Genomic DNA, 27,527 nt, shown 5'->3' on the forward strand with positions numbered 1-27,527 from the left:
GGCTGGGGGGAGGCAGGAATTTGAGGAAGGGAGAGCATGCTCATTGGACTTCTGTTTTTTGCATGTGAAACTGACTGAGCAGGAGGCTGGTGATGAGGAAGTGGTGGGGAGTCCTGGGCTAGGACATGTCAAAGGAAGCAGGAGGGGCATGAGGCCTGAGATCCCTCTACCTACCCTTCCCAGGCATCCTTCAGCCCTGCTGTGGTCTCCTCCCTAGAGGAATCCCAGGGACTCCCTAGAATCCCAGGGACTCTGCCTGGGCCTTGTTCCAAGTGGGGGCTATGGAGAAACTGCCAGGGCCAGGGGTCCATGGGCATAGTAGGTGCAGAGTTCCCCAGGCAGGTGTCTGTGAAATGTTTGGGGTTTTATTCCTACTCCAAAGTACCAGGATTCACTGCTGATCCACTCAAACTGTTCTCCTTCTCAGAATAATTGCCCAACTCAGAACTCAGAGGCCCAGCTGGGGACCACCTCTCTACTTCCTGGACTGGACCAAGTAAAGTTGGCTTGTTTCTGTCACCTTCCCGCAGAAGATGGGGGTGGGAGGCTTTGTAGGAGATGGAAAAGGCTTCTTAGAGCCGAGGAGGGTTTCAGGGTCTCACCTCAGCAAGGAGTGGAGATGTTCCAGGAGGCCCTGGCAATGGTGCTCACCCCCACACAGGGGACTTCTGTGCTCAGAGCTCTGGGAAACAAAGGTGCCAGGGGGACTGGCCCTGGAGTGTCCTTGGAGGAGCCCTGCCCTGGGAGTCTGGGGTTAGACGCTGCTTCCCTGCTTCCGGAACTCTATTTGGGATTCCTCTGAGAGGCCTGAGGCTCGGGAGAGAAGGCAAAGGAATTCCTAGGCTGGCCCTATTTGGAGGCAGCAAGTAAGGGAGGGGTGCTCAGAATAGAGGTGGAGCAGGGATGGGGAAGAAGTTCAGAATGCTGGGGTAATGAGCTGGGTTGGGGCTGGGCATGGTCAAGGAAGCAGGGATGGAGGGGTGTGGTTAGGAACTGAGATCCCAATGGGAATAGGGTAGGCTGGACTGAGTAAGGTGCTGCTAGCGATGGCTGACTGTGAATGTTTGGAGGTGTGGGCTGAGTATGGGGTGGGAGTAGGCAGGGAAAGAAATTGGATTTGGGGTGGAGACACAAGTGACAGTGGATAGTGATGGGGATGGACTAGGAATGGGCCCTTCGGAGGTGGGGATGAGCTGCAGATGGGCCAGGGTGGCTGGTCCAATTGGGTTGGGTTAGGGGGTTGGGACAGAAATGGGTTTAAACTGGTTTGGGATGACGGTGAGGCTGGGACGAAGAGAAATGAAGCACGGAGTGGGGCTGAGTGGGGCTGGGCCCGAATGGAATGAAGTGGGTTTGGAACTGGGACAAGGAGCTGGAAAGAAGAGGGGTGAAGCTGGGCCTGGGTAGTGGTTGCATACGGTAAGTGTGGTGAGGTAGGGTCTCGGCTGGGTAAAGGGCTAGAGAAGTGGGTGAGCGCCTACGTTGGGAACACTGTAGGCGAGGTTTTAGGACGTGGGTGGGACGCGCCTTGAGAGCTGAAGGGCAGACCCGCTCCCGGGCGAAGAGTGCAGGGGCTGTGGGTGAGGGGCGTGGGGGCGCCCCGGGGCAGGCCGGGAAGGGGGGGCGGGCCTCCCCCTGCGCCGGGCCAGGGCGGCGCTAGGACCGAGCGCGCGGAGGGAGCGAGCCGGGCGGAGCCTGCGCCCCCCGCCCCCCGCCGGCCGGCTCCCCTCCCCCCGGCCGCTGGCTCGCTCGGCTCGCAACGCTGCAGAGGCTCCGAGGCGGCAGCGGCGGCGACTCCTTCTTTCCTTCCCTGCTCCTCTGGCCGTCCGTCCGTCTGTGCGTCTGTCCGTTCGGTCTCGGTCCGGCCAGCAGCATGGCTGGCGTCAGCTTCAGCGGCCACCGCCTGGAGCTGCTGGCGGCGTACGAGGAGGTGATTCGGGAGGAGAGCGCGGCCGACTGGTGAGCCCCCCGCCCCCGCCCCCCCGGCCCCTTTGTCCCCGCGCCGCCGCCGCCGCGCCTTTGTTTCCACCCGGCTCCGCCGCCCGGCAGCCGGGAAGGGAGGGGGAGACCCCGAAATGGTGCAGCGGCCCGGGAGGGCCAGGGAGGGGCTGCCTTTGTGCGTGCCGGGGGAGGGGCCGGGCCGGGCCAGGCGGGGCACTGCCGGGCCCGAGCTCCCACAGGCGGCCCCAGTCTCGCGGTGGGAGCGGTGGCCCGACGCAGGTCAGGGAGAGGCAGGGTCCCAGAAGTGTGGTCCGGGGCCGCATGGCCCTGCGGTAGCCCATCCCCCGCCCTCTGCCCTTCCGCCCCGGGCCCGGGGGACAGGTGTGCACGGGGCGGCCAAGGGCACCTTCGCCACCTTCGAGCGGGCGAAGACCGGGCGGGGACGAGGCGGGGACCGAGCTAGCGGAGCCAGCGCAGCCTGCCTTGCCCAGCCCGGCCCGGCCACAGCACAAAGGAAAGCTAGGGCGGGGGAGGAGCAGGGCGGGCTGGGGGCCGGGGCGCCCCGCCCACCGGGGGGCCTCTCGGAGTTGGGGTGTGATGGAAAGACGTTCTTTGCCACATAGCAATCACCCAGTGACTCCTGTTCCCCTCAGGGGTCGTGGAGGAGGCAGAGATGAGTCCTCTTCTCTCCGACCCGACCCAGAGGGGATTGTGGGGACTAGGCATCAGGGCTGGGAGATGCAACGGGGACTGAACTGCCTGGCTAGGTGGCCATCTGGGGTTCCTGGGAGGAAGCCCTCAGGCGCACAAGTGTGGAGGGAACCCCCAAAGAGGGATGAGAGGGCGAGTAGATCCACTGAGCCCCTAAGCCTCATGGCCCAGTGGCCAGGGACTCTCAGCTCCCTGGTGGGGGAAAGCTGAACTACCCTCTCCCGCTTCCCCAGCTGTTGTCTTCCCCTGAGCTGTATGAGGGGATGGGCCACCTGCTCTCCCTCTGGAGTCCCCTGGGTGGCAGGAAAGCAAACTGCCCCATTCAGGAATCATCTTGCCCCAAAATACTCTCTCCTGGGACAGGTACCCATTCTGTTCTCTAGGCCTGTTCTTCTCCTGACAGGCAGGAAACTGAGGCACAGAGAGAGGATAGGCGTGAGGGACCTCACCTGGGCTGGCTTCACCCTCACCTTAGGAGGGCAGTTGGGTAGGGACACTGACCTGGGGGCTGGAGGAGGGGCAAGATGGCCAGGCGCCCATGCCATGGTACTGCAGCACTGGCTGGCAGCCAGGCCTGGAGGGATGGACGCGGGAGACAAGCTCTCATGTCCTGCAGGTCAGTCACAGGAGAGGCCAGCACAGGCTAAGTGGGCAGGCGGCCCACCTATTGTCCCAGCCCTGCCTCAAGGGGGCTGAGATCATGGGAGGAGTTCAGGGCAAGTGGCCGGCTTGGCCTGGTGGAGAAGTTAGCCTTGGGATATGGGCCCTGTCTGCAGAGAGGCACAGCCCACCCTAAGACATCCCCCTCACCCCCCGGTCTGGTGGTTAGTGTCTGCCATCACCCCATTTCCCCCCTAACCTCCCAGAAATTGGGCTCTGGCGGCCTAGTACAGGGCCACACAACCACTGCTGGCCCACATCCTGCTTAGCAGAGGCCTGGGCTCCCAACGCCCAGCAGCATCCATGTGGCCAAAGCAAGTTATTCATCACTGGCATGCGTCACCCCCCCATCTGGGTTGTGTGTGGGACACACACACACACACACACACACACACACACGCAGACACGCACCCTCGCACATGCACACATTTGCTCACTCCCAAGGGCCCAGATAGCATTTTGTAAAAAGAGTGTGAGAATCATATCCTGCGGAGTGGGCCATGAATTCCCCCAAGGCCCAATACAGAGCCAGGGGTACAGTGGGGTCTCAAGACTCATGGGCAGACCCTGCACTAGGAGGCCAGAGGAGGGCATCTTGGGTACAGTTGCTGTCTTGGTCAAGGGGCTTGGCACTGCCTTCACTTCCCTTGCCTCTGAGTGGGAGGGAAGGGGATGGGGGAGCTCACTCCTAGGTGGCAGAGCCTCTGAAATGGACCACTGCCCTGGCACTGGGCCCAGGAAGTCAGGTTATGTAGTGGGAAGAGCAAGTGTTGTCCTGGGTGTGACACTACTCACTGTGTGACCACACACAAAGTGTCTGCTCCCCTCTGGTCTTTTTGAAAAGATGAAGAGGCGACAGGACTCCACCATATCTGGGACCCCCAAGACCCTTCCAGCTGCAACATCCTGAGAGTAGGATTGTCCTGAAGAGTCCACCTGCCTTTGGTCCCCCACCTCAGCTGAACTCAGGATCTCCCGGGAGTGGCTACACTCCAGTCCCCACCCCACCCTAGTCCAGTGTCTCTGGCCTAGGTGGTTTCTCAGAGTTTGTGTCAGTATCACAGGTACCTACTGTTGCTGCCCTATGCTGGTCTTGGAACCCAGGGAGTGATAAGTGTGGATTGACCAAATCAAATGCTCAGCTTCACAAAGCTTACAGCTAGGGCATTGTCTGTCTTCAGGGGTTGGAGCTGGTAAGACAGGTAGATTCCTGGGCCTCCCTTCCTGATACCTTGTGGTGTCACCAGCTCCCACCCATGCAGGCCCAGGCTTCCTCTGATGTGTTGGAGGAGCTCAGGTCTAGTGAAAGCTAGGATGGGTTCAGATGCCTCTTGCTGTCCCTGCTGGGGTGTGGTAAGTGCTCTGGGAAGGTGCAGCTTAGGGCAGGGCTTTCTTGGGAGCTGGCACTGGGGGCCCTGAAGGATTTCAGCCAAGGGTGGGCAGTGGGGTAGAGAACTAAGTCTGGCCTTCCTGTGGAGGGAACCACATATGCAGAGGCTCCAGGGTGGGAAATATCCAGAATTGTGTTTGGGATAAGGGAGCCATCCAGCACACCCCAAGTGTTTGGTGTGGATATGGATGTCTGGCTGGAAAGACAGGTGGGGCGGAGCTCAGGGTTGAAGGCCTGCAACTTAGGCATGGTTTCTGCCAGGCAAGGGCTGTGGCCATAGCAGGAAAAGATGGCCAGAGGTGGGTAGGCAAGGGTTGGGGCGGAAGGGGTCCTTGGCAGGCAGGTGTTCTTGCAGGGAGCAAGGGCCCCCAGAGAGGCTGACAAGTTGTTCCAGCGAGATGTGATATCTAGAGCAGTGTCTGGCAGCCAGGGTCTTTGAGTTCTGCCTCCATTTCTGGTCTGCAGAATGGAGACAGACAGACTCTCCCTGCTTCTCTGAGGGCCTTTTGTTCCCAGTGGTGGGTTAGGGTAGCCAGACAGGTGGTGGGACAGCTGTGCTGGGAAGCAGCTGCCAGGGTTGGGGCCCAGGCAACAGTTGGACCAGGAGCTCCCAGCCCCACAGCCCACCTGTGTCCCTTTCTGGAGGGGGGGATCCCAAGAAGCAGGGGGCTAGGGATCTTGACTTGTGCTGACCCCTTGAGACTGGGCCAGGCCCTCCTTCCTTCCCTGGGCCCTCCTCCTTCCTTCCTCCCTCCCTCCCTCCCCCTTCTTCTCTCCCCCTCCTTCTCTCCCCCTCCTTCCTCTTCCCGCTCTCCCTCCCCCTTTCTTCCCTTGCTCCCTCTGTCTTTCGTTTTCTCTTCATCCCTTCACTTCCTTTCTTTTCTCTTTCTTCCTCCTTTCTTTCTGTTTCCCCCTCCCTTTCTCTTCTCCATCACCTTGCCTCCCCTTCTTCTAGCTCCTAGCCTCCTCCACTTGTTCTGGGAGTAGAGAAAGGAAAGCGTGGAGAAGGAGCTTGAGACCTCCTGAGCCTCCGGGACAAGGCTCTTCTTCCTCGCTCCAGTGGGTTCTCAGGAAACGTCTCTGCCTTCCCTTGCGCGAAATGGATGCTGTGCCACTGCTACTTGGGGAGAAAAAGCCAGGGCAGAAAAAGCTAAGGAGGGGGAAGGAAGAAGGCTGCTACAGTCAGCTTTCTGGTGAAGCTAAGGCAGAAGGAAAGGCCAGCATTCCCAGGAGGCCAGGGCCTCAGCTCTGGCAGAGGCCTAGGGCCTGGAAGGCCAGGAGAACATGCCAGGGGTCTGAGTCTGGGCAAGAGTGACAAGAGTGGCCACGTTGACCTCATCCCCATTTCTGAGAGGCCAAGATTGAGGCCAAAGCCATGTCCCCAGGGTCCTTTGTGTTCAGGAGAATGTGGGTAGGGTGGGCCAGTCATGTGCCAATTGCCAGGTTGCCATGGTTACCCAGGGATGCCCATCGAAGAGAGCACCAGGTTCTCTCTCCTCCCCCTCCCTTGCCATGGGAGGAGGGGCTGTGGGTACTGAAGAACACGCCAGGTAGGTTCCTGGCGACAGCCAATGGAGGATGAGGATCATGGTAGCCAGGGAACGGTAACCAAGGAACCGTCGCCTTGGAATCTCCCATCTCACACCCGCTCACTGGGTTGTAGGCTGCCAGGGCCCAGGCTCTGAGCATGGGACACATAGGCTCCCTCAAAGCCAGCGACCAGGCAGCGAATACTGCCCCATTGCCTACTCCCCGGCTGACCCAGGCCTCCCTGTCCCAGGTCCCAGGCTGCCTCCCACTGGGCTTCAGCCAGAATTGGTGCCTAGCCCTGCTGTCGTGATGACATGGCAGTGCTGGGCCAGAATCCCTACTCTTGGCCTGCCCCCTCTGTGTTCCTCCTCCTCCCCAGAGCCATCCCCACCCAAAATTGGCAGCCTGGGCCCTGACAGTACTCTGAGCCACCCCTCCCTTTCCCCAGGGCTCTGTACACATATGAGGATGGCTCAGATGACCTCAAGCTTGCAGCATCAGGAGGTAAGAATTCCAGCCATTCCTTTGCCTTCCTCTCCGCCCCCTCCTCTGGTTGTTTTCTTCCCCACCCGCCTGGCTGCAAGCCATCTCCTTGCTTGCAGCCAGTCGACCCACACTTGTCTGCCTGTGTCCTTCCTCCAGCCATCCCTAAGATCCCCAGGGTGGGGAGGGAGGGAGCCTTGCTTGCTATTTGATTATAAGAAGAGTGAGTCTCAGAAAGGGAGAGTGACTGCCCAAAGTCACTCAGCTAGGAGAGAAGGGGCCTGGCAGGTATGGCCCGGATCACTTCCACTTTCTCGGGAACCCAGGGGTTTTAAATTTTACCTCAGCGGGCACTAGCACAGTGTAAGAGATGGTGTGCGAACAGTGAGACAAGGGATGTGTGAAGAACAAACACTTCCTCAGTCCTACCCTAAGTCAGGCCCCAGGGGTTTCAGAGACAAAGCTCGCTCCTGCCTGCTGGCCCTGTCTCACACCAGCACGGAACTGCGGGGCCTCCAGATCTCTGGGTGTGCCTGCAGAGCCCACGAGAGGAGTCTTTCCTTCGGGCTCCAGGCCCTTTGCAGGGTAAGGGTTCAGGAGATGGAGAGTCCTGATACCCTCCTGATTCCCCCAGATGGGGGTTTGCAGGAGCTCTCCGGCCACTTTGAGAACCAGAAGGTGATGTACGGCTTCTGCAGCGTCAAGGACTCCCAGGCTGCTCTGCCAAAATATGTGCTCATCAACTGGGTATGCAGCTATGGGCTGGGAAGGGAGTAAAGGCCCCACTTCACCCACTGACACCACCAGAGAGCGCCCCACTAGCCCCCTGGAAAGAGAGCCCGGGGCCTCAGGCTGCTGACCCCTCTTGTCCTTTCCCGACCTCCTCTTCCCTGGGTACTTTGCAGGTTGGTGAAGATGTGCCTGATGCCCGCAAATGCGCTTGTGCCAGCCACGTGGCTAAGGTGGCTGAATTCTTCCAGGTGCGAGTGGGGTTGGGGCTTGTGGGAGCAGGGTCTCTGCACTGGCTGGTGGTAGTGATGGGACAGAGCCATGCTGCCTGAACACGACTTCTTGCTGCAGGGTGTCGACGTGATTGTGAACGCCAGCAGCGTGGAAGACATAGATGCAGGTGCCATCGGGCAGCGACTCTCCAATGGGCTAGCGCGGCTCTCCAGCCCTGTGCTGCACCGACTGCGGCTACGTGAGGATGAGAACGCCGAGCCGGTGGTCAGTGTGCCTGGGGCAGGCTGGCCCTGCCAGGGCTGCACCTGCCCCACCTCCCTTGGTCCTCACCCTTTGTGTATGGCAGCTCCCGGAGCACTCAGCCCATTCTCCCCACTCATGCCAAGCCATTTGACTTTGCAGGGCACCACCTATCAGAAAACTGATGCAGCTGTGGAAATGAAGCGGATTAACCGCGAGCAGTTCTGGGAGCAAGCCAAGGTGTGGACCTTGGCCCCAGCTTTCAGGCTGAGCTGCCCCTCCCTGACCCTACCCCAAGACATAGCTCTGGCTTCTATCCCCAGGTCCCTCCCTTAAACAATGTGTTCCATCTTGTTTGCTACCCCAGCTGAAAGAGGGAGCCCTTTTGGCTTTATGCCTATAGGGCATAAATCCCAGAACTGGTACCTCCCCAATCCTGGGTTGGGGATGGGCTGGAGGGGCAGAGGCGGGCCCCAGCTCAGGGCCTGCACTGCCTTGGTGTGGGGGGTTGCAGAAGGAGGAAGAGCTGAGGAAGGAGGAAGAGCGGAAGAAGGCTCTGGATGAGAGACTCCGGTTTGAGCAAGAGCGGATGGAGCAGGAGCGGCAGGAGCAGGAGGAGCGGGAACGGCGCTACCGAGAGCGGGAACAGCAGATAGAGGAGCACAGGTCGGGCCTGCCCCACCCCAGGCCACATGCTCCAGGCCTTCGGTGGACCCACCCTCAGGTGTGCATGTTGGCTTATCGTTCCAGGAGGAAACAGCAGACGTTAGAAGCTGAGGAGGCCAAGCGGCGGTTGAAAGAGCAGTCTATCTTTGTAAGTTTTTAGCCAGGGCTCCCAGTCTCCTAGTGAGGGGAAGTGAGAATGGTCCTTGTGTTCCTGGGCTTCGCGGGAGGGGCGGGGGGATATCCGTGGCTTGGGGACAGTTCCAGGTGTTCAGGGTACCTTTGCATGGACATGGAGTATCACAGTGTGTCAGGCCTGCCACCTGATCATGTGGGCCTCTGTTCCTTGGCTGTGGAAAGAAACCTCCTTGGAAGAAGCTTCTTTTATAGAATAGAAGAGAAAATCTACCATGACCTTCACTGACCAGCCTCCCTCTACCCCTCCCAGTGGAGCCTAAAAGGCTTGGGGTGGATTGGGCACACTTCCTGCACTTTGGGGTCTGGCAGCGTGGTCCCCACCACAGTTGTGCTGCAGAGCCACATGAATGAGCCCGGGCCAGTGCTCTGAGCATCTGTAGTATCTCCTTTAGAGTAGCCCCTGTTCCGAGGGTGCCGTCTGACATCCAAACATTGGGATGGGCCGTGGGACCTGACCCTTTAAAATCATAGTGGAGTTGAGTCTTCTTGCTTTGAATTGAATTTTGTATTTCAGCAATAGCTAAAGTCGTTCAGGGCTGAACATGGTATAGTTCAGGATGGGAGGTGGGTACTACTCATCTGGATTGGGACTATGATGGCCATTTGTGCTGCGGGGACACAGGGTCATACTCACAGGAGGCTGGGAGGGAGGAGACCGGTCAGCCCTGCAGAGGCCCTGGCATTAAGTGGCTGTCATAGTTCACTCTAATCACAGTAGCCCCTCAGGGCGGAGATGATGTGTGGTTAGTAAGCTCCACCTGCAATCGTTCATTCAGCAAATGTTTGTCACCTGCCATGTGCCAGGTGTTCGAAACAGTGGAGAACAAGGTGGGCAAGATTTTTTTCAAAATTAATCGGTGAATCCGCTTATTTTGAATTGTGCCAAAACGTATGTAACATAAAATGTGCCACCTTAACCATTTTTTAAGCGTACAGCTTAGTGGCATTAAGATTGCCAATATATTCGTATTGTACAACTGTCATCACTATTTATCCTCAAAAATTTCATCTTCCCATACTGAAACTCTGTCTGCATTAAACATTAAACTCCCCATTCTCTGTTTCCCCAGACCTCAGGCAACTGCCTTTCTACTTTGTATGAATTTGACGCCTCTGAAGTACCTCATTTGAATGGAATCATGTAATATTTTTTCCTTTCGTGACTAGGTTATTTCACTTCGCAGTGTTTTCAAGGTTCATCCATGTGTCAGAATGTCTTCCTTTTTAAGGCTGATAATACTCCATTGTATGTATACACCACATTTTGTTTACCCATTCAGAGCAAGGTCATTTTGAAAAAGTTGATTTTGACAGAAAATTTCACCATACGCACTCAGAAGTAGAAACAGTAGTAGAGTGAATCCCCTGATCACTCATCTTCCCCAGTTGTCAGCATTTTAGTCAAAGTCTTAGAAGTCTTAACACCATTACCATTACATTAGAGTCTCGTCTGGCCCTTCAAGTGTGGCTCATGTGACAGTGACAGTGGATGCTCTAGCAGGTCAGTGTGGTGACCCTACAACTGCAGGACTTTAAAGACAGTCCCGTAAAATGCTTTCTCCTTGCTTAAGCTGTTCTGCTTTCTGTCCTCTGTTAAGAATTGCATTCCTTATACTGAGTTCCGTTTTTGCCTGGGCTGCCAGGGAGCTCCCCATGTATCTGAAGCTGCTCAGGCACAGCAGTGCTTTTGACCCTATGATTAGTGTATTGATCTCACTTTCCTACCCAGAGCCCTAATTTGTTTCAGTGTTTTGCACGTTGTTGGTAGTTAAGGCTTTTGTGATGAGCTTGCCTCTAGTCCTTTTTTTGAATCTGGCAAAGGACTCTAGTGAGGTTACACTAGCCAGTGCTGGAACATCATCAAAGGCTGGTGGCATGTAATTTATAGGAAGGCAAGGACCCTGCCTGGAGCTGAGTGAGCTGAGGAGCAAGGGAAATATGAATGGAAATAGAGAGAGGTAGGTCAGAGGAGGACTTTAGATTTCATTCTGGAAGACACAAAGCTGTGGTTGGAGTGACATCCATCTTGAGGGGTACTTTGGAGGGCCATTTTCTTAATGTATCCTGAGGGGAAAATTTAAGTTTTAGATTATGTGCTCAAAACAAAGAAGCTCTGTAACTTCACCACCTTACCTGCAGCTTATTCTCTCTGCATCAGTCCCCTCCCCCCACCTACCCCATTTGCCACAATAGTAGCAGGAGCAGCATTGATTAAAAATCTTTGATGTAGTGAGTTCAGTTGTGCAAATGTGTGCCAACTGAACCATGTGCTGGCCGCTCACACACAGATCTGACTTCTCAGCCTGTGTCACCCACAGGGGGCAGAGGTGATGATCCCAGAAAAAGAAAATTATGATATAGTGTCATCTGTGGTGTATGCCTGGAACACCTCATGGAGACCCAAAAATGACCTGAATGGGCGAGGGTCCTTTTGTTCAGGAGGCAGTGCCAAACTGAGGCCGAAAGCAGGAAGAGTTGAACCTGGGGTGGGAGTTGGGCATTTGGGGCAAGAGGGATTGGTCTCCCATGTGAAGGCATGGAGGTGGGAAATGGTGTGCGTGTTCCAGGAACTGTGACTACATTGTGCTGAGGACTTTGTGTTTCATCTTACAGGTAGTGTGGGTGAGTCACGGCGGGAGGAGAGTGTGAGAGAGGTGACGGGCTAGATCAGGCAAGCGAAAGGGAATGTAGGATAAACAAGGAGCCCCATCTGCCTTTACTCCTGGGGTTGCGGCCTCAAAACTGTCCAGTGCAGGTAGCTAGTGAAGTGCAGTAGAGGATGGTCTGCAGCAAGCTGGGGTGAGGGTTCCAGCAGTACAGCTCTGGCCAAGAGCACACGGGCCATTGTTGCCAGGGCTTCTGGCATTTCAGGAGAAACTAGAGATCCTGATTTCGGTCTGATACTCCTGATTTTTAAGTGGTAGCAACTAATGTTTTAAAAACATCATACTGGGGGTGCCTGGGTGACTCAGTTGGTTAAGTGTCCGACTCCTCTAACTTTAGCTCAGGTCGTGGATGGAGCCCCATATCGGGCTCTACACCGAGAGTGGAGCCTCCTTGGGATTCTCTCTCTCCCTCCCTCTCTGCCTCTACCCCATGTGTATACATGCACTTTCTCTCTCTCAAAATAAATGAGTAAACATTAAAAAAAATAATAAAAACATCATACTGGCAAAACAAAAGCTGTCTGTGGGCCATACTCAGCTAGTACTCACTCCGGCTCATGAGAAGCTCCCCAAGGGATGTTAAGCTAGGAGAAATCATGGTCTGATTTGGATTTTGGAAAAAATCTTTTTATGGGAAGAGAGCAAGGATATGGGACTAATGAGAAGCCTCCTGTCATAATGCCAAGATCCGGGCATCAGTGATGGGGGTGTGGTTGGCTAGGTACTGAGGTAGGAGGTCCAGGAAAAGTTAGCTACAAAGCAGGGAGCACTCCTGAATGACCCTGGATGCCTGTTGGATCTCGGGGTGATGGTGCAGGAGTCCCTGAGCTGGGTACCCAGGGCCTGTCTGAGCTGGAGATGAGGTGGCTGAGGGCCTTGTAGATAAAGGGACTGTGTGACTGGGTAGTGAAGGGAGCAGGGGTGCTGCCCCCAAGCTGCTTCCTGCCAGGTTGTGGAGAAAACATGAGGCCTGTAAGAAGGCCAAGAGCTCCTAGGAGAGTGGGATGACCAGGACACTGTCTTTTTGGTTTCAGGGTGACCAGCGGGATGAAGAAGAAGAGACCCAGATGAAGAAGTCAGAATCAGAGGTAGAGGTGAGAGTTGGGGGAGCAGGACAAAGTGAGGTGGGCAGGGCTTGCCTTAGCTGGGCCTGGCTCTCACCCTTTCTTTGTGCCCCTAGGAGGCAGCAGCTATTATTGCCCAGCGGCCTGACAACCCACGGGAGTTCTTCAAGCAGCAGGAACGAGTTGCGTCGGCCTCTGCGGGCAGCTGCGATGCACCCTCACCCTTCAACCACCGACCAGGTAGTCCCAGGTCTAACCCCGCCCCCCACCTGACCCCCTCTCCTCAGGTTTTGGGCCTGAGCCTCTCTGCGACTCTTTCTTGGAAGGGAAGCCTTCCTTGCCCAAGGACCCCTTTGGAGAAGGCAAGGCCATCCATTCATCAAGTGTGCTTTCACCCACTGGCTCCCAGGTGGCAGGACTGAGAGGGGTCAGGTGGGGGGGGGGGGGTTGGTGTTGGCCTTGGCTGAGCAACAGGTAGTGCTAGAGATCATCTGGGCAGCTCTGGCATGGGCTGAAACCGCCCCTCCCGCCCCCTCCCCCCGCCCTTGAGTGTTGGGAGTGGCCCTCCTGGGGTTGAACTAGGTCTTGCCTGAAGGGCTGTGGGTGCATGTGCGGTGGACTCTTACTCTGGCCCTGAGTTTGAGCAGCCTGGAGCCTGTACCCAGTGCTTACCGTTGGGATTCTCCCTGTGCAGCTTCCACCTCCCTCCACAAAGCACCCTCCTGCTGATCTGAGTGTTTGCCCCTGCTGTGTGCTTGGCCTTGTGCTGGGGTTCCAGGGGTGGGGCAGGCTGTCCCTGTATTGCTTTGAGTCTGGCTTTGTGTGGCAAGCTCATTGCTCTGCTTGTCTGGTGCTGGTGGGAATCATCTGATGGTTTGAGGCTGTGGCCTAGTATGGCTGATTGTGTGCCCTAGCGGAAGGCAGTTTGGACTTCTAGGGCCAGCCCTGGGGGCGGGTAAGGCCTCATGGGGGTGGGGGGGAGACTGACCCTCTCTTGTCCTCTGTCTCTCTCTGTCTGTCTCTCTCGGCAGGTCGTCCGTACTGCCCTTTCATAAAGGCATCGGACAGTGGGCCTTCCTCCTCCTCCTCTTCCTCCTCCTCCCCTCCACGGACTCCCTTTCCCTATATCACCTGTCACCGCACCCCAAACCTCTCTTCCTCCCTCCCATGTAGGTAGCAGCCCCAGGCCTCAGTGGGGTGGGGTAAGGAGGGCCCCACTTCCCAGCAGTGCCCCTGCCCTCCCCCATCCTGACCGCTGATCTCTGGTGTTTGTCCCCAGAGCAGGTATTACCTGCCTCTTTCCCCTGGCCCTGAAGAGGCTCTTGTCCCAAGGGACCTGGCTTCTAGGGTCTGGAGCTGTGGTCTGGCCCCTGAAGGGCTGGGGGGCTCCTAGCCCCTACCCAGGCTCCAGACAGGAGGTGATGGCCAGGCCCCCAAGGTGGACAATCCTGGTCCCACCTGGCTCCCTTGGCCCTTACTGACCAGCCTGGGGGTTTGTTCCCATAGGCAGCCACCTGGACAGCCACCGGAGGATGGCACCCACCCCCATCCCCACCCGGAGCCCATCTGACTCCAGCACGGCTTCTACCCCTGTCGCTGAACAGATTGAGCGGGCTCTGGATGAGGTCACGTCCTCGCAGCCTCCACCACTGCCTCCGCCACCCCCTCAAGGTGAATGAGGGGCTGCACCCTAGCTGCACCAGGCCTCTCCGCAGTCCCCAGGCTGGGAACCCCACGTGGCCATAGTAACAACTCCTTAGGGATCTGGGCCACCCATCACTGGGCCTCCCAGTAGCTATGGCAGGGAGGAAGCTTGGTGTTGCAGTCAGACCTGCTATCTCTGAATCTCAGTATCTCTCACTGGAATGCGGATGGGGCCTTCCTCCCAGGGCTGCCGAGCAGTTTAAAGACACTAGGAGATAAAGGGGCAGCAGGGCCCAGTGGGTGTTCTGGAAGGTGCTCTGTATGGAGCTCTTAGTGGAAGCCTTCTGTCTTGGAAGTCAGGGGGTAGGCAGAGTACAGTAGGGTGGCTGTCCCAGGCCTGCTTCTTTCCCTGAGGGAGCTGACCACATCTCTCTCCTGCATTTGTGCTATTGCAGAGACCCAGGAGCCCGAGCCTGGCCTGGATAGTGAAGAGACCAGCAAAGAGGCCAGAGCAACAGCCCCTCAGGCCTGGGCAGGCCCCATGGAGGAGCCCCCACAGGCACCAGAGCCTCCCCAGGGGCAAGGCAGCCCCACGGAGGACTTGATGTTCATGGCATCTCCAGAGCAGGCTGTCCTGGCTGCCCCTCTGGAGCCTGCCATGGCCAACACCACCACAGCTGACATCCCGGTAGCTGATGCCATTGAAACCGACACTGCCACTGCCGATACCGCTGTTGCCAACACCATTTCCCCTGCCGCTGCCAGCCTCATTGACCTATGGCCTGGCAATGGGGAAGAGTCCTCCACATCCCAGGCTGAGCCTAGGGTCCCTACACCACCTTCAGGTGCCGAGGTCACTCTGGCAGAGGTACCCCTGCTAGATGAGGTGGTTGAGGAGCCACTGCCACTGGCAGGCAAAGGCTGTGCCAACCTTCTCAATTTTGATGAGCTGCCTGAGCCGCCAGCTACCTTCTGTGACCCAGAAGAGGAAATAGAAGGGGAGCCTCTGGCCACCTCCCAGGTCCCAACTCTGCCCTCTGCTCTAGAGGAGCTGGATCAGGAGCCAGAGCTGGAGCCAGAGCCAGAGCCCCACCTGCTGACCAATGGCGAGACCACCCAGAAGGAGGGGACCCAGGTGGGGCAGGGACAGCCTGGTGGTAGGGGTGGTGGTCAGGGTTCTAGCAGGCAGTACCTCCATTCTCTGAGACCCATATTATTGGAGGGAGGCTCCATTTCATTCTCCCTCCTTGGGCCATCTCTGCTTTTGTGCCCAAGGCAGGCATATGTTTCCCTGGAAACCACTGATAGAATCACTGGTTGCTGGGGAAACGCTCAGGCCTGGTAGGTCAGCCCTAGCCCTCCTGGGTGGGGCCCAGTGACCTGGAGCTTTCCTCCTGCAGGCCAGTGAGGGGTACTTCAGCCAATCACAGGAGGAGGAGTTCGCCCAATCCGAAGAGCTGTGCGCAAAGGCCCCGCCTCCTGTGTTCTACAACAAACCTCCAGGTAGTGCTGGGGTGGGTGATAGGGAGGAGTTCCGGTAGGGGTGCTGGGTTCAAGTGTGAAGATGCGCGCGCGCGCGCGCACACACACACACACACACACACACACAATCACTTGGGGGTGTTGCGTCCAAGTGTGGATACAGCCACAGCTCCCAGGGGGTTGGGGAAACAGCCATGGATGTGCTGAGCCATCTCCTTATCTTCCCTCCTTTCCCAACACCATAGAAATCGACATCACCTGCTGGGATGCAGACCCAGTACCAGAAGAGGAGGAGGGCTTCGAGGGCGGTGATTAGCGGTGGCGCCCGCCCTCAGGCTGCCCTCGCCAAGGCCGCCCACCTGTGCCGGCCTCTGGCCAGACGGCCCGCCGTGCCTGCACTCGCAGCAGCTCCGCCTGGCACCCACTCCGGATTCCGGCCCTGGCCCGGGACTTGGCCGCTTCCCCACCCACAGGGCCTGACTTTTACAGCTTTTCTCTTTTTTTTAAAGTTGATAGGAGACTTGTACAGTTGACTGGTTTTCCTCCCGTTGGTAGTTGAGACGCTGTTGCAAATTCTACCCCCTCCCCGCCCGGACCAGATTGTAGCTCTTAGTCCTCCCTGCTCACTCAGCTGGACGGGGTGGAGGCCTCGCCCTTCGTGGGAGCCTGGCGTCGGGGGAGCTCTGGTGGGAAAATGCCCCACCTCTTTTCCTAGTTTTATGTTTCTTGGAAAAATATCACTTTGTATTCTCTGTCCAGGGCTTCAGATATTTTGCACGAATTTTAAAACATGGCAATAAATGGCTCGTGGGCTCTGGCTCCCTGGGACCCCCTCCCCGCCCTTCTCTTGACCCCTCCCCGCCTGGCCCAAAGGAAGTAGGCCCAGCTGGGGCCCCTCGGCTTCCAGGCCCTTTCCTGCCCCCCTCCTGCTGGGCAGGTCCCAAGCTGGAGGCCCTAGGCGCGGATCAGGTTAGGGCTATCTATCGGTGGGGCCCGGGGCTTAAATGGCCCCTCCCTAACTCCTCCCTCTTTGCTTGGGTTCCTTTTTCACGTTCAGTAACTGTTTTTGGAAAGCACAAACTTCTGTAACGGGTCGTGCTCATGTCTGTTAATAAAGAAATCCAGATCCCTTCAGGCCTGCTGCTCCGGGCCTCCAGGGGCGGATCTGTGGTGTGCGGCCTCCCCTGACCCCCATTCCCAACTCTTCCCACCTCCAAGGCCACAGGGAGCACCCTCACCGTGATCTCACGGGCAGGGAAGGTAGGGTCTGGAGCTCCCAGGGGAATCAGCCTGTGAAGTTTAGTTCCTCAACCTCAGGTCAGTTTTTAGCCAGAAGCCGCGTTCAGGTCCTGGGTCGCCAAGGCCCAGGCACGCCTGGCTACCAAAACCTTGGGCGCTAGCAGTGGGTGCCCCCTCCGCTTGTACCAAACCAGATCACACACCTTTATTATCCTCAAAATGTAACAAACGGGGTAAGAAATCCCTCCCTCCCCACCCCTCCCCGCAGTCCAAGGGAAGCGTTTAAAAAGCCCCGCAGTCAGGCCACGAGTTCGCGGGTGAGGCCCGGAACGCCGGACGCCCCTCTATACGGCTGTAGTCCTCCCGAACAAGGGGATGGAGACCGGCAGGCGCCAAGCTCCGTGCTCCAGCGGCTCGCGGCTGCTGAGTTCCGAGTCGGTCCAGCTGGGGAAGACCCGGCGGCCACGGTCCGCCTGCAGACAGAGCGCAGGGCAGGGGGCCGCAGGCCGCGGAGCGCTGGGCAGGTGCAGCGCTGACGTGTAGCCCCGGTCCAGGAAGAGCGGCTTGTAGCTGGGCGGCGGCTGCTCCTGTTTCTCCGAGCTGTCGCGGCGGCTCAGAAAGGGTGTGACGATCTTGCGGTAGAGGCCGCGCGTGTCCGTGAGCACCTCACTGTAGGGCGGCGGCGGCTCGGCCATCAGCACCGCCTCTTCATAGCACGGTGGCTTGGACATGTCCGATTCCGCTGCGGAGTGGGAAATGTTCCGAGGGTGAGGCCAACCGTCCCTGGCCTCTGGCCAGCTGCCAACCCCAGGCCCAGCCCGCTACCTCCTAGGTTCTCTGGGAGGCTGTCCCATGGAAGGCTCGCCTGTTAGTAGTGATCCCGCCCACCTCTCAGTGGCCCTCGTTGCCCACGGCAGAGGTCTGGGCTTACCTTGACGCGGATAACTCCAAGGCCGCGGCGGCACTGAGAGGTGCGGGGGCGGCGGATGAGGAAGCGCGTGGTGGTGTGCGTGCGGGTGTGCGTGTGGCTGCGCCGGCCCGTGGTGCAGCAGCGGGTGGACGTGCACGTGCTGATGCGCGTGCGCCGGCGCCTCGAGGCGGCCGCGCTGCGGTGGTGGTGGCGGCGCTAGGCCTGGGGGGCTTCCGGCCAGGCTGCCCTCGAGCTCGAGGGGCTCCAGCTCGAGGGCGCGGAGGTTCTGCTCACGTAGTCGTTCCTCCTGGCGCCGTTTGAGGCGGCGGCGCAGGAAGCTGCAGAAGCAGCAGAGTAGGACGATGAGACCCCAGATGAGCCAGAAACCGGCGAAGCACGTGAGGAACGTGTAGGTGCCCTGGGACATAACCATGGCGGCGGCGGGGCGGGCGGGTCCTCGGCTGCTTCACTGGACACTGGGTTCCTCTACGTGGCCCCGGGCCCGCGCCACGCTCCCAGGCGCCGCCAGCGTCACTCGGGGACCTGCGGCCGGGGGCTGCTCGCGGCGGGGCTCAAGTCGTGCGCGCGCCGGTGGGGAGCAAAAGCAGCGGCGCCCGCTCCTTCCCATGGCGCCGGTAGGAGCGCGGGTGGGCCTCACCCGGGGCCGCGCGGGACCTGTAGAACAGACACAGGGCGCGGTGAAGGCGCGTTGCAGCCCCGACGACTTCCCTGCCTGCGCCCGTGCCCTGCGCAGTTCTGGGGAAGCCTCCTCTGCGGGAACCCCCGCACTCCCCCCGGGGCGGTGACGTCACCATGGGGATGACGTCATACCTCGAGGTTTCCCCGGTAGGGCTTTCCCGGATCTGAGACCCGGCCGCCGCCGCAGCTGAGCCGAGGGGACTCCAGGCAGGCCAGCAGAGGGCGCGCGAGGGCCAGTCTCGGCCTCTGTACTCAAGGGAGGTTCGCTACCCCACGGGGTACCCCAGCTCGGAAAGGGTTTCAGAGGCCCGTGGACAGACCCTCAGGGCGCTGAAGAGGAGTTTCTGCGCGGTTGCTTTGCGGCGGGGAAAGGGTGGCCCACCTCCTATAGTCCCACAAGCAGCCCACCGACGCCCAGCTTTAGCCCTAGGCATCCGCCGCTCTAGGCCTTGTACCCGCTCCTACCCATGGCCGCGCAAAGCATGGAACATCTAGGTCCGCACCGCGGGCCTCCTGGTCGTCGCCGCTCTTGTAGAAGAGGCTCAGGAGGGGTCGTTCCGGCTATTACTGCGTGCCACTGGCCTGCTTTTGTCTGCACGTCCGGGCGTGGGCTGTTCCCTTTTTTCCTTTCCTCTAGGCGCCTCCGCCTGTCAGATCCCAGCTCTGTTTCCCCAGCCTCCTACCAATTCGCAGCCTCATTGGCCCTACCCTCCTAGCACCAGTAGGCCTTATCAATTCCTTTACGTTTCTGCAGAGGGTAGGAAAAGTAGCTCGTTTGCACGTGTATCACCTGGCCCATGGGCGCCTCTAGTTCTGCCTCCTTCTTCCTCTCTACAGCCAGGGTTTAGAGAGGAACCTTGCATCCTGAGGTATGTAGGATGGAGCCCTGACTATGGAGTGACGGGTAGCAGGCGATTGTTCACCACCCCCGCAGAACAGAAGGGTGCCCTTCTTGAATGCCTTATACCCAGGGTTTTCACATATAACCCTTTAGGGTAACTGCAGTTATTCCTATTTTGCAGACGGAGGGGATGGGGAGGTGGCAATTAGCTGTGTAGAGGGCAGATGGCAGTGCCTTAATTTGAACCCAAGCCTGGCCACAAAACCCTAGCCAGGGGTGGGAGAGTGCTGCTGCTTGAGCTACTTTGTGGGCCCCTCTTCCAGGAGCCCCATGGACAGCCCCCCATCCTCAACATATCCAAGGCACACACACACATTTAGCTCTGGGGGCCGTGGTGGGCCTGAGCTCCAAGCAGGAGGTCCACATCAAGCTGTCTCAGACTGTTCTGGCAGCAAGCTGGGGGGAAGCCAGGCCACGGGCCACCCCACACTTCTCCCAGATGGATCCTGTCTGATTCTCTGGCTGCCTTATGCCATGTGCCACTTGGTCCCCGTGCCAGTCCCTTTCTCCTGGGCCTGTGTTCCAGAACAGACAATGGCAAGAACAATAGCTCCACCCGCCCCCTCCACAACCCTGCCATGAGGCTGCCATGGCGACGCAGCCCAGATAAAAACACGATGCTGCCAGTCACTGGGAGTTAATTAAATCTGTTGTTCTCCTTTTCCTGAGCCCACAGGAATTTTCAGGAATGCTCTGAGGAAGCTGGCACTAACTAGTGGGCCCCTTGGCCTGCAGAGCAGGAATAGCTCCAGATCAGAAAAGGTACTTCTGGGACTGGAGGTGAAGGAGTTTAGCTGAATTAGAAATAGAAATACCTGCCAAGGACTGTCTACTGCATGTCAAGCCTTGTTCTAGGCCCTTTCCATTTGGAATCTCACATGATATGTAATACCTCCTTCTCAGTGGGGGCCCATTTGATAGATGAGGAAACAGGGCCAGAGAAATGATTTGCCCCAGGTCACACAGCTGATAAGGGGAGGAGTAAGGATTTAGCTGAGTCTGAATTGAGAGTCAGTCAAAATACTTTCCATTACAAGACTACTGAGACATAAATGAAGAGCCCAGTGCATGTGAGCACTTGGCACATGAAGACTTGGCAGCCATGGGGATACTGAGCTGACTGGCCAGCTTGTAGCCAAAACATACCTTTCTGTTCCTTCGCACCAAAGCCCTGGGGCTTCTGGCCACCATGCCTCAGCTCAAGAGTAGGAAAACGCTATAGAGTGGAGAAATGGGATGGCAGCTCCAAGGTTAACAAGGAACAAATAACAGAGACTCTGCCCTGAGGGGCCCAGCTCAGCTGACTGGGCATTAAGGTGGACAGAGGCAGGCCACAACCAAGACTCTCTGGGTGCCAATGTGGCCCCTCAGCAAAGAGGCAGGAATCACTGCCATATTTTATGGATTAGGGCGCTCTCTGTCATGCTGGCACCAGTGCCCAGTTTGAGTGGGCATGGGTTTGATGCTAAACACTCCCTCTTAGGCTACTACTTCACTCAGTGGTACTCTGGCAGGCCCAGAGGGCATGGGTCCTGCCAGAGGCCTCCCTCCGGCCTGTGTCTGGCCCACAGGGAGTTGCTTAGTACATTTCATCTAATCCACAGTAGGTGCTTAACACATAAATGTCAAGAGACCTTTCCAGATGCTCTTCCTGACAGACCAGGCTTCTCCAATCTTCCTCAAAGAGCTGTCCCTTTACCCCTTCGTACTTCTGTGCAGGCTCCTGCCTGTGTCTGGGGAGCCCTTCAGTGCAGATCCTGCCTGCCACCTCTTACTCACAGTCACGCACCCTCTCCATCCCCTCCAGACTCTCCAGAGCAAATACTGCATTTGTCCAACTCCAGCTGTGTGCTAGGGGTTGTGCCTACCCCCTTAAGTCTGCCATTTTATGATTTGTTTCTTCTTTCTCCTTTCTTACCTTCTTGCAGGTTATTTGAACATTTTTTTTTAGGATTCCATCTTGATTTATTTACAGTGTTTGTGAGTGTACTGTTTTGTATGTTTTCTTAGGCCACACACTCACTGGGGTACAGCAGGGGGACACAAACAAGACCCCAGGGGGTGAATTTCTTAACCTCTGTAATGCCAGTTTCCCCATCAGTGACCATGGTGAAAACTGAGCTAGTCCATGCAAAGGGCTTGGAGATGCCCAACACACATTAGTGCTGATGATGGCAGCTTCGGAGCTGGGGATGCAGAGATGTGCATGTCCTTTAGGTGCTCCCTGCCTGAGGGCTGGATGTCACAAATCATTCTCAGTCATCCTACAAACTAGGTTAGCATTCCTCCCATTTGACAGATGAGAGCACTTGGCTCAAAGAAATCAAATGATACCCAAGGTCACACAGATTTCTTATTCTGGTGCCTGGTGCACTGCTGTGGGCATCTACCACATTGCTCCTCTGCATGAAGAACCCCAGTAATCTTAGACCCTTAAAATCTACTATATCTTTTATCTCAGTAAAGGGCCCACCATTTGCTCCAGCCACTAAGTCCTGTTTTTACCCTCAGTGCACTGTGCCTTCATCTGTCTACTTCCTTTGGTCCCCCTGCCACTACCTTCGCCAGGCCCCCATCATCTCTCACCTGGGCCCCTGTCACCATGCTTGCCACCGCCCTCTGTACTTCCATGCTATGCTCCTGTTCAGCCTACCCACTTTCCACAATGTCGTTTCCCCCAGGCCCTTTCCTGCCTGAATCCTCTGGCAACTCCCACCCCTTCAGGAAGCAGCCTAGCTCTTTAAGACAGTGTAGATGCGTGCCTCTTAAACTTGAATCAGCGTCAGAGCTATGGGGAGGGCTTGTTAAAACAGAGTGCTGGGCTCTGCTCCCAGTGTTTGCTTCAGTAGGTCTGGGGTTGGACCCGAGAGTTTGCATTTCTAACAAATTCCCAGCAGATGCTGATGATGTGGTCCAGAGAGCACACTTAGAGAACTGACCTAGATCATGGCCTCTGGGATGAACTCCTGCCAAGGCATCTTCAGCCTCACCTCTCAGTGCCCTTCCCTCTGCAACCAGCCTGTGTTTCCATCCTGCACTGCTAAGTCGTGCTTTCTTTCCCCGAAGCTCTTGCCCCCACACTTACTACTCAGCTTCATGGCCTCACTGTCACTTTGCTGGACAAGTCAGCTCCAGGTGGCCTTACTCCCCAGGGTTGGAGAAATCCAGGGATGTCAAAGTGTGCTGCGGTTGCCTGTGTGCGACTCCAGAGGTTGCATCTGTCTTGTCATCTGGCACACAGATGGCAGCTCCAAAACCACTTGGTAGGAGTGACTGGAGATGCCTAGTTCCCTGTTTGGTCTTATAGCCACAGGACAGGAAACACTTCAAGAATGGATCGGGGGGCACCTGGATGACTCAGTCGGTTGAGTGTCTGACCCCCGATTTTGGTTGAGGTCATGACCTCACCATCATGAGATCAAGCCCCATGTCAGGCTCTACACTGGGCATGGAGCCTGCTCCAGCTCCTCTCTCTCCCTTTCCCTCTGTCCCCACCCCCCACCAAATAAATAAATAAATAAAATCTTTAAAAAAAAAAGAGCTGGGTCTGCATCCAATTCACTCCTGGGAAATGTCAGCCATTCACCAAAAAGTCAGTGAGAGAGAAGCCATCACCCAGCTCTCGACCTTCGCAGGGTGGTTTACAAGTGAGATGAGGACCCATCATCCATGTAAATAAAAGAAAATGGAGGCATATGCGAGGGGCTCTGGAATGGACAGAGGGAATCCCAGATGGCAGGGTTTTTGGGTCATAAGGTACTCAGAGCCACCAGTCAAGCGAAGGGACAAAGACTCAGACCAGGGGACAGCAGTGGGAGAATGTGGTGTGTAGAGGGAGGATGGCTAACCTGTCCTGCATATCCAGCACATGCCAGTCCCATTGCTGGCCTCTTCACATTCATTATCTCACACCCAGGAGGTGGCTGCTGCCATCCCCATTCTACAGACAAGGAGTTGGGCCAGCTTAGGCCCACATAGCCAGGGGGTTGTGAAGTCCAGGTGACTGCAAGGCCCACTGTCCTGGCAGGAAGGCAGGCACTGGTAACAATTTTACAATCCTCCCACACCAAGACAGACGAACTGAGGCCAGAGAGAGGATTGCCGCCATAGTCAGCCAGGCGTAGAGCTTACCAGAGCCTCATTTCCAGTTAGGCCAAGGTACTACAGGTACTAGAGGTGCTACAGGTAGCACCTCTGTGACCCAACCCTGGCACTGGGCCAGGAACCCAGGGCTTGGAAACTGTGAACAGGACAACAGACCGGGGTCACAGAGAGCTGTGGGCAGAGGGGCCCTGCGTGGCTCAGTGTCTACTGTACTCACATCTCTCCCTCCAAGGGAGTTGGCCACACCTCAGGGGCTGGGGTGGGGGGGGGGGGGGGAGACGAAGATGCCCTCTTCAGAGAGTCAGCCTGGCATAACACACAGAGCACTAAAGAGAGAGCTAGGGTTCAAATTAGGCTGTGTGGCTCCATCCCAGCTGTTCCCATGTCTGAGCTGGAGTTTCTTTGCCTGTAAGACAGGGATGATGAGACCTGCCTAGGATTGCCAACGGTGGAGCAAAACTGATGAGGGAAGTGAAAACACTTCAAGACTGGTGTACACAGCTGCATGTGACAAACCAAAAGCCAACACTTCGCAGCCTCAAGAGGCTCAAATATGGAAACCAGCCCATGGTACTATATCTACACAAACCTGGAAGTGGTCCAGCAGAAACTACCATCGCTTTACCATGGACCAGAAGTCATGGCCTCGTGACTCTCAGGCTGGACACAGTTCATGGGCATGTTTTGTTGGCCCACAATCAATTCTTAAAAATATCCTGATTAGTTGCCAAATTTAAAACCCAGGAGATTTTACATAAAAGTCTGGATTCTTGGTTCATCTTAAAAATTATCTGGTCATTCCAAGTCCACATTCTCACATGGTGACATAAACTGCAGCTGGGCAGCTCCCCGGCCCACCTCACTCATTCCATTGCTCCTTGGGCCCTAGAGGCCCAAGGGTTTCCACCAGCTGAACTATAAATGAGCACCCACAGTAGCCAGCAGTACATGGATGGGCCCATCTCTGCTGAATTCTACCACAGCTAGGGCTGCAAGCTGATCAGGCCACAGAGCCCAAAAACCAAGAATTTGGGCATTGGGGGGTTCTCAGGTAACTGAGGTAGCCCTCACTCCTTAGTTTCACCCAGAGAGAGAAAATGGAGGAAGGGAGCCAGCCCAGCAGCAGCACAGTCCTATAGAACATCTGGGTGAGCAAGAATCTGGCTGATTTTGGTAGAAGGAAAAGTGTACTAAGGCTTGAAAGACGTAGGGAATTTCCTCACTGGAAGAATATGAAAGGAAGTTAAGAATGCTCCTCTAGAAGGTCCTACAGTTCTTTTCCGCAATAGATGGTGTGTGGCAGGCAGAGAGCTGCTGTGCCAGGAGAGAAACCTTCACTGAAAACTGAGTTCCACCACTTACTGGTTGTGTGACCTTGGGGAGATCACGTTACCTCCCTGAACCTTGGAGTCTTCATCTTTAAAATGGGGATCATAAACTTACCTGCACAATTGTTAAGGTTAGGAGATAATGAATGCAGAACACTCAACACACAGCAGGAACAGAATGAAAGGAGCCTGTGAATAATTCCAAGGGCACTCTTGCCTGCAGCATCAAGACTCAGGACTGAGTTCGGGCACCACCCGTCTAAGGACATCTTATGCCAAGGCCTCAAATGCCTGGGGTAACGGTCACCTCTGGTGCCCCAGGACACTTCCCTGGATGGGAAAGGAAACCCAATGGTGGTTGTGGTCACTGGGCTGTTGAGTCCAAGGTCTGTGATTGGAGGCTGGCATCTGCTGAGTCAGGTCTGGGAGAGCTGGCAGGAGGACCATTTCTCTCCCCAGCACCCTGCCGCTGTCGGCTGGGGGAGGTTGGGAGAGGAGCCAGAGGTCATTTCCTCTGACTCAGAGGCCATTCTCCTCCCAGAGGAGCTCCCCTGGAGGACAGCGCATCTCCATGTGGCGCTGGCCTGCCTGCTGGCCAACCTGCATGCCACCCAGCACAGTCTGGGCTTTGTGCTCAGACAAGAAAGGGACACTTGTGATCCAGACAATGGGCTGGGGCGCTCCCATTTGGCCTGAGCTTCAGCTTCCCTGGGTCAGCAATGTCCTTTTCCTCTGCTTCTACCCACTCTGCTCCCACCACTCCCTGGAGAATGGTGGCTTGGAACGTGGAGCAGAAACCCATCACCGGCCCTAGCCGCGGTTTGGCATATGCCCTGGCCATGAGGAGGAGGGACGTAAGCTTCTTTCTTCTCCCCTGGTAAGGAACATCGCCTCTGTGGCACCCAACTCGGGTCAGACCATTTTGCTGGCGAGTGGTGGTAGTGGCGGTGGGGGTGTCGGAACACAGACGCCGGACGGACGCAGCCATCAAGCCTCCTCCTCCCGCGGCAGGCCCAGGGGCTGGGCCGCCCCCACATTTGCAGCCACCCCAAGAGCCTTGCTGCGACGACTGCAGCCACGTGGGAGCTAGCTCGTGCCCACGGGGCCGCTCACCCCCCCACCCCCATCTTCGAGGAGCTGTGGAGGCAGGCACACCCAGACGGGTGAAGTTATTACCCCCACCGCTCGAGGGCGAGTCCCTGCACCCCCACTCCCCCTGAGCCCCTGGGCTGCGGCCCCGCGTGGGGTGGGGGAGGGGCGGGAGGGGGCGTCGCCGCCCCGCAGCCGCGTTGCCTGGGAGCGCAACCCCGTTGCTGTGGCAACCGTTTCCAAGCGAACCGGTGGCGGCTCGCGCCCGGCTTTGGCTCCGTCGCTCACTGGCGCCCTCCCTCTCCCTCCCTCCCTTCCTCCCTCCGGAGTAGGCTGGGGGAGGGGCTGGCCGGGGCGGGGGTCCGAGGCCGCGACCCGGGGCCAAAGCTCGGAGCTGCCCGCGGGGAGGGGCTCAGCCCGGGACCATCTTCTGCCCGCGCTCCGGGCCCGCCCGGCCCGCCGCCGCCGCCGCGGTACTCACGAGCCCAGACATCCTCCTCGAGCTCGTCCTCCTGGCTCGGGGCGAGTGGTGCCGGCCCCGCGGACAGAGCCCCCGGCCTGGGGGAGGCGGCGACGGCGGCCCCGGGTAGCTGACTGTGGCAGCGAAGGCGGCTGCGAGCGCTGGGCTCGAGCCTCGGGGCGCGCACGGGCGCGTACACGGCGCGTACCAGCCCGGCGTGCGCGCGCGCGCGGCAGCCGGCAGGGGGCCCCCACCCCCAGCCTTTCGCCAGCGAGGAGGCTGTCCTGGGAGCCGAAGGCGGAGGACCTGGCACCCACCTGCCGCGCGGAGATTCAGGCGCGGAGACTCACACGCGGGGCGCTGGGTTCACCCTGCACAGGGAAAGCACGCGCCACTCCGCACCGCTCCTGGCAATAGGCTGTCCGGAACGGGCGCACGCAGGCAGACCGGGTGTACACAATCGGCCGAGCACACAGGATGCTCAGTCAAGCAGCTGACACACACATACAGCTCAACCCGGAAAGCACACACAAGTCCAGGCACCGGCCACATCCTGAAATGCACAGCACACATGTAGTGGGCAAGAGTTGGAGCAGGCAGGTTACCCCAATGTTGTTCCAGCTCACCAAGGCATGGCCCCTCCCAACTCATGGCCCCTCCCAGGAGTGTGTCTTCAGAGAGCATACATCACCACTTCTACTAAGAAGTGGTACGGGGAGGAGACCCAGTGCTGGATCCATAGCCTTGGGCTTCATGGACCCTGCTCATACCCAGGGTACAGAGGTGAGCACTAGTGAGAGTCACCTCAGTGTCCGGCACCACACTGACAGCATAGAGCCTGCTTGGAATTCTCTCCCCTTCTCTCTGCCCCTCCCCTGCGCGCGCGCTCTGTCTCTCTCTCAAAAACAATTAAACTTAAAAAAAAAAAACAAAACCCTCCACCACCATACCAGCTGGGACATTTTGGTTTGCAAGTGACAGAATCCCAAAGCAAACAGGCTTGGACGCAGAAGTGTTTGACTCATGTAACTGAGAAATCCAGAGGTAGATTTTAGCTACGATCACAACTGGTTCCAGGTGTCCCAACAATGGTATCAGACATGTATCTATTCTCTCCACTCTTTCTTCTCTTTGCATCATTCTTGAAAATTCCCATGTGGTG

The 27,527-nt window shown here is 57.4% G+C and overlaps 2 protein-coding genes across 5 annotated transcripts; one reads left to right on the forward strand and one right to left on the reverse strand.

Annotated features, from left to right (window-relative positions):
• The first annotated feature begins 1,662 nt into the window (after nt 1-1,662).
• DBN1 (drebrin 1) lies at nt 1,663-16,769 on the forward strand. 4 transcript variants are annotated; one of them, XM_043591494.1, is made up of 15 exons: nt 1,664-1,959; nt 6,681-6,736; nt 7,350-7,462; nt 7,621-7,695; nt 7,796-7,942; nt 8,081-8,158; nt 8,433-8,584; nt 8,669-8,732; nt 12,480-12,539; nt 12,626-12,749; nt 13,541-13,678; nt 14,016-14,180; nt 14,609-15,288; nt 15,554-15,656; nt 15,881-16,769. In XM_043591494.1, exons 1-15 carry the CDS (start codon nt 1,874-1,876, stop codon nt 15,949-15,951), a joined length of 2,112 nt encoding a protein of 703 aa, XP_043447429.1. In that variant the 5' UTR covers nt 1,664-1,873; the 3' UTR covers nt 15,952-16,769. The 4 variants fall into 4 exon arrangements, with proteins under 4 accessions (XP_043447677.1, XP_043447429.1, XP_043447598.1 ...); XM_043591663.1 differs by lacking the exon at nt 13,541-13,678; XM_043591742.1 differs by lacking the exons at nt 13,541-13,678; nt 14,016-14,180 and having other exon boundaries at nt 1,663-1,959.
• A 288-nt stretch (nt 16,770-17,057) lies between these two features.
• On the reverse strand, nt 17,058-26,598 carry PRR7 (proline rich 7, synaptic). Its single transcript, XM_043592062.1, has 3 exons — nt 26,387-26,598; nt 17,806-18,459; nt 17,058-17,616 (listed from the first exon to the last, which is right to left on the reverse strand). The coding sequence occupies exons 2-3, from the start codon at nt 18,215-18,217 to the stop codon at nt 17,219-17,221; spliced, it is 810 nt and encodes a 269-aa protein (XP_043447997.1). The 5' UTR covers nt 18,218-18,459; nt 26,387-26,598; the 3' UTR covers nt 17,058-17,218.
• Between the last annotated feature and the right edge of the window lie 929 nt (nt 26,599-27,527).

Source organism: Prionailurus bengalensis, chromosome A1 (assembly GCF_016509475.1).
Source record: "Prionailurus bengalensis isolate Pbe53 chromosome A1, Fcat_Pben_1.1_paternal_pri, whole genome shotgun sequence".
Classification (NCBI taxonomy): Eukaryota; Metazoa; Chordata; class Mammalia; order Carnivora; family Felidae; genus Prionailurus; species Prionailurus bengalensis.

Bases quoted from the DNA above. Each gene is read 5' to 3' on its own strand.
- DBN1 (XM_043591494.1), top strand. From the start codon at position 1,874: ATGGCTGGCGTCAGCTTCAGCGGCCACCGCCTGGAGCTGCTGGCGGCG. The intron at 7,943-8,080 runs GTCAGTGTGCCT...TTGACTTTGCAG, and splicing joins ATGAGAACGCCGAGCCGGTG to GGCACCACCTATCAGAAAAC. The intron at 15,289-15,553 runs GTGGGGCAGGGA...TTCCTCCTGCAG, and splicing joins CCCAGAAGGAGGGGACCCAG to GCCAGTGAGGGGTACTTCAG.
- PRR7 (XM_043592062.1), bottom strand. From the start codon at position 18,217: ATGGTTATGTCCCAGGGCACCTACACGTTCCTCACGTGCTTCGCCGGT. The intron at 17,617-17,805 runs GTAAGCCCAGAC...CCCACTCCGCAG, and splicing joins TTGGAGTTATCCGCGTCAAG to CGGAATCGGACATGTCCAAG.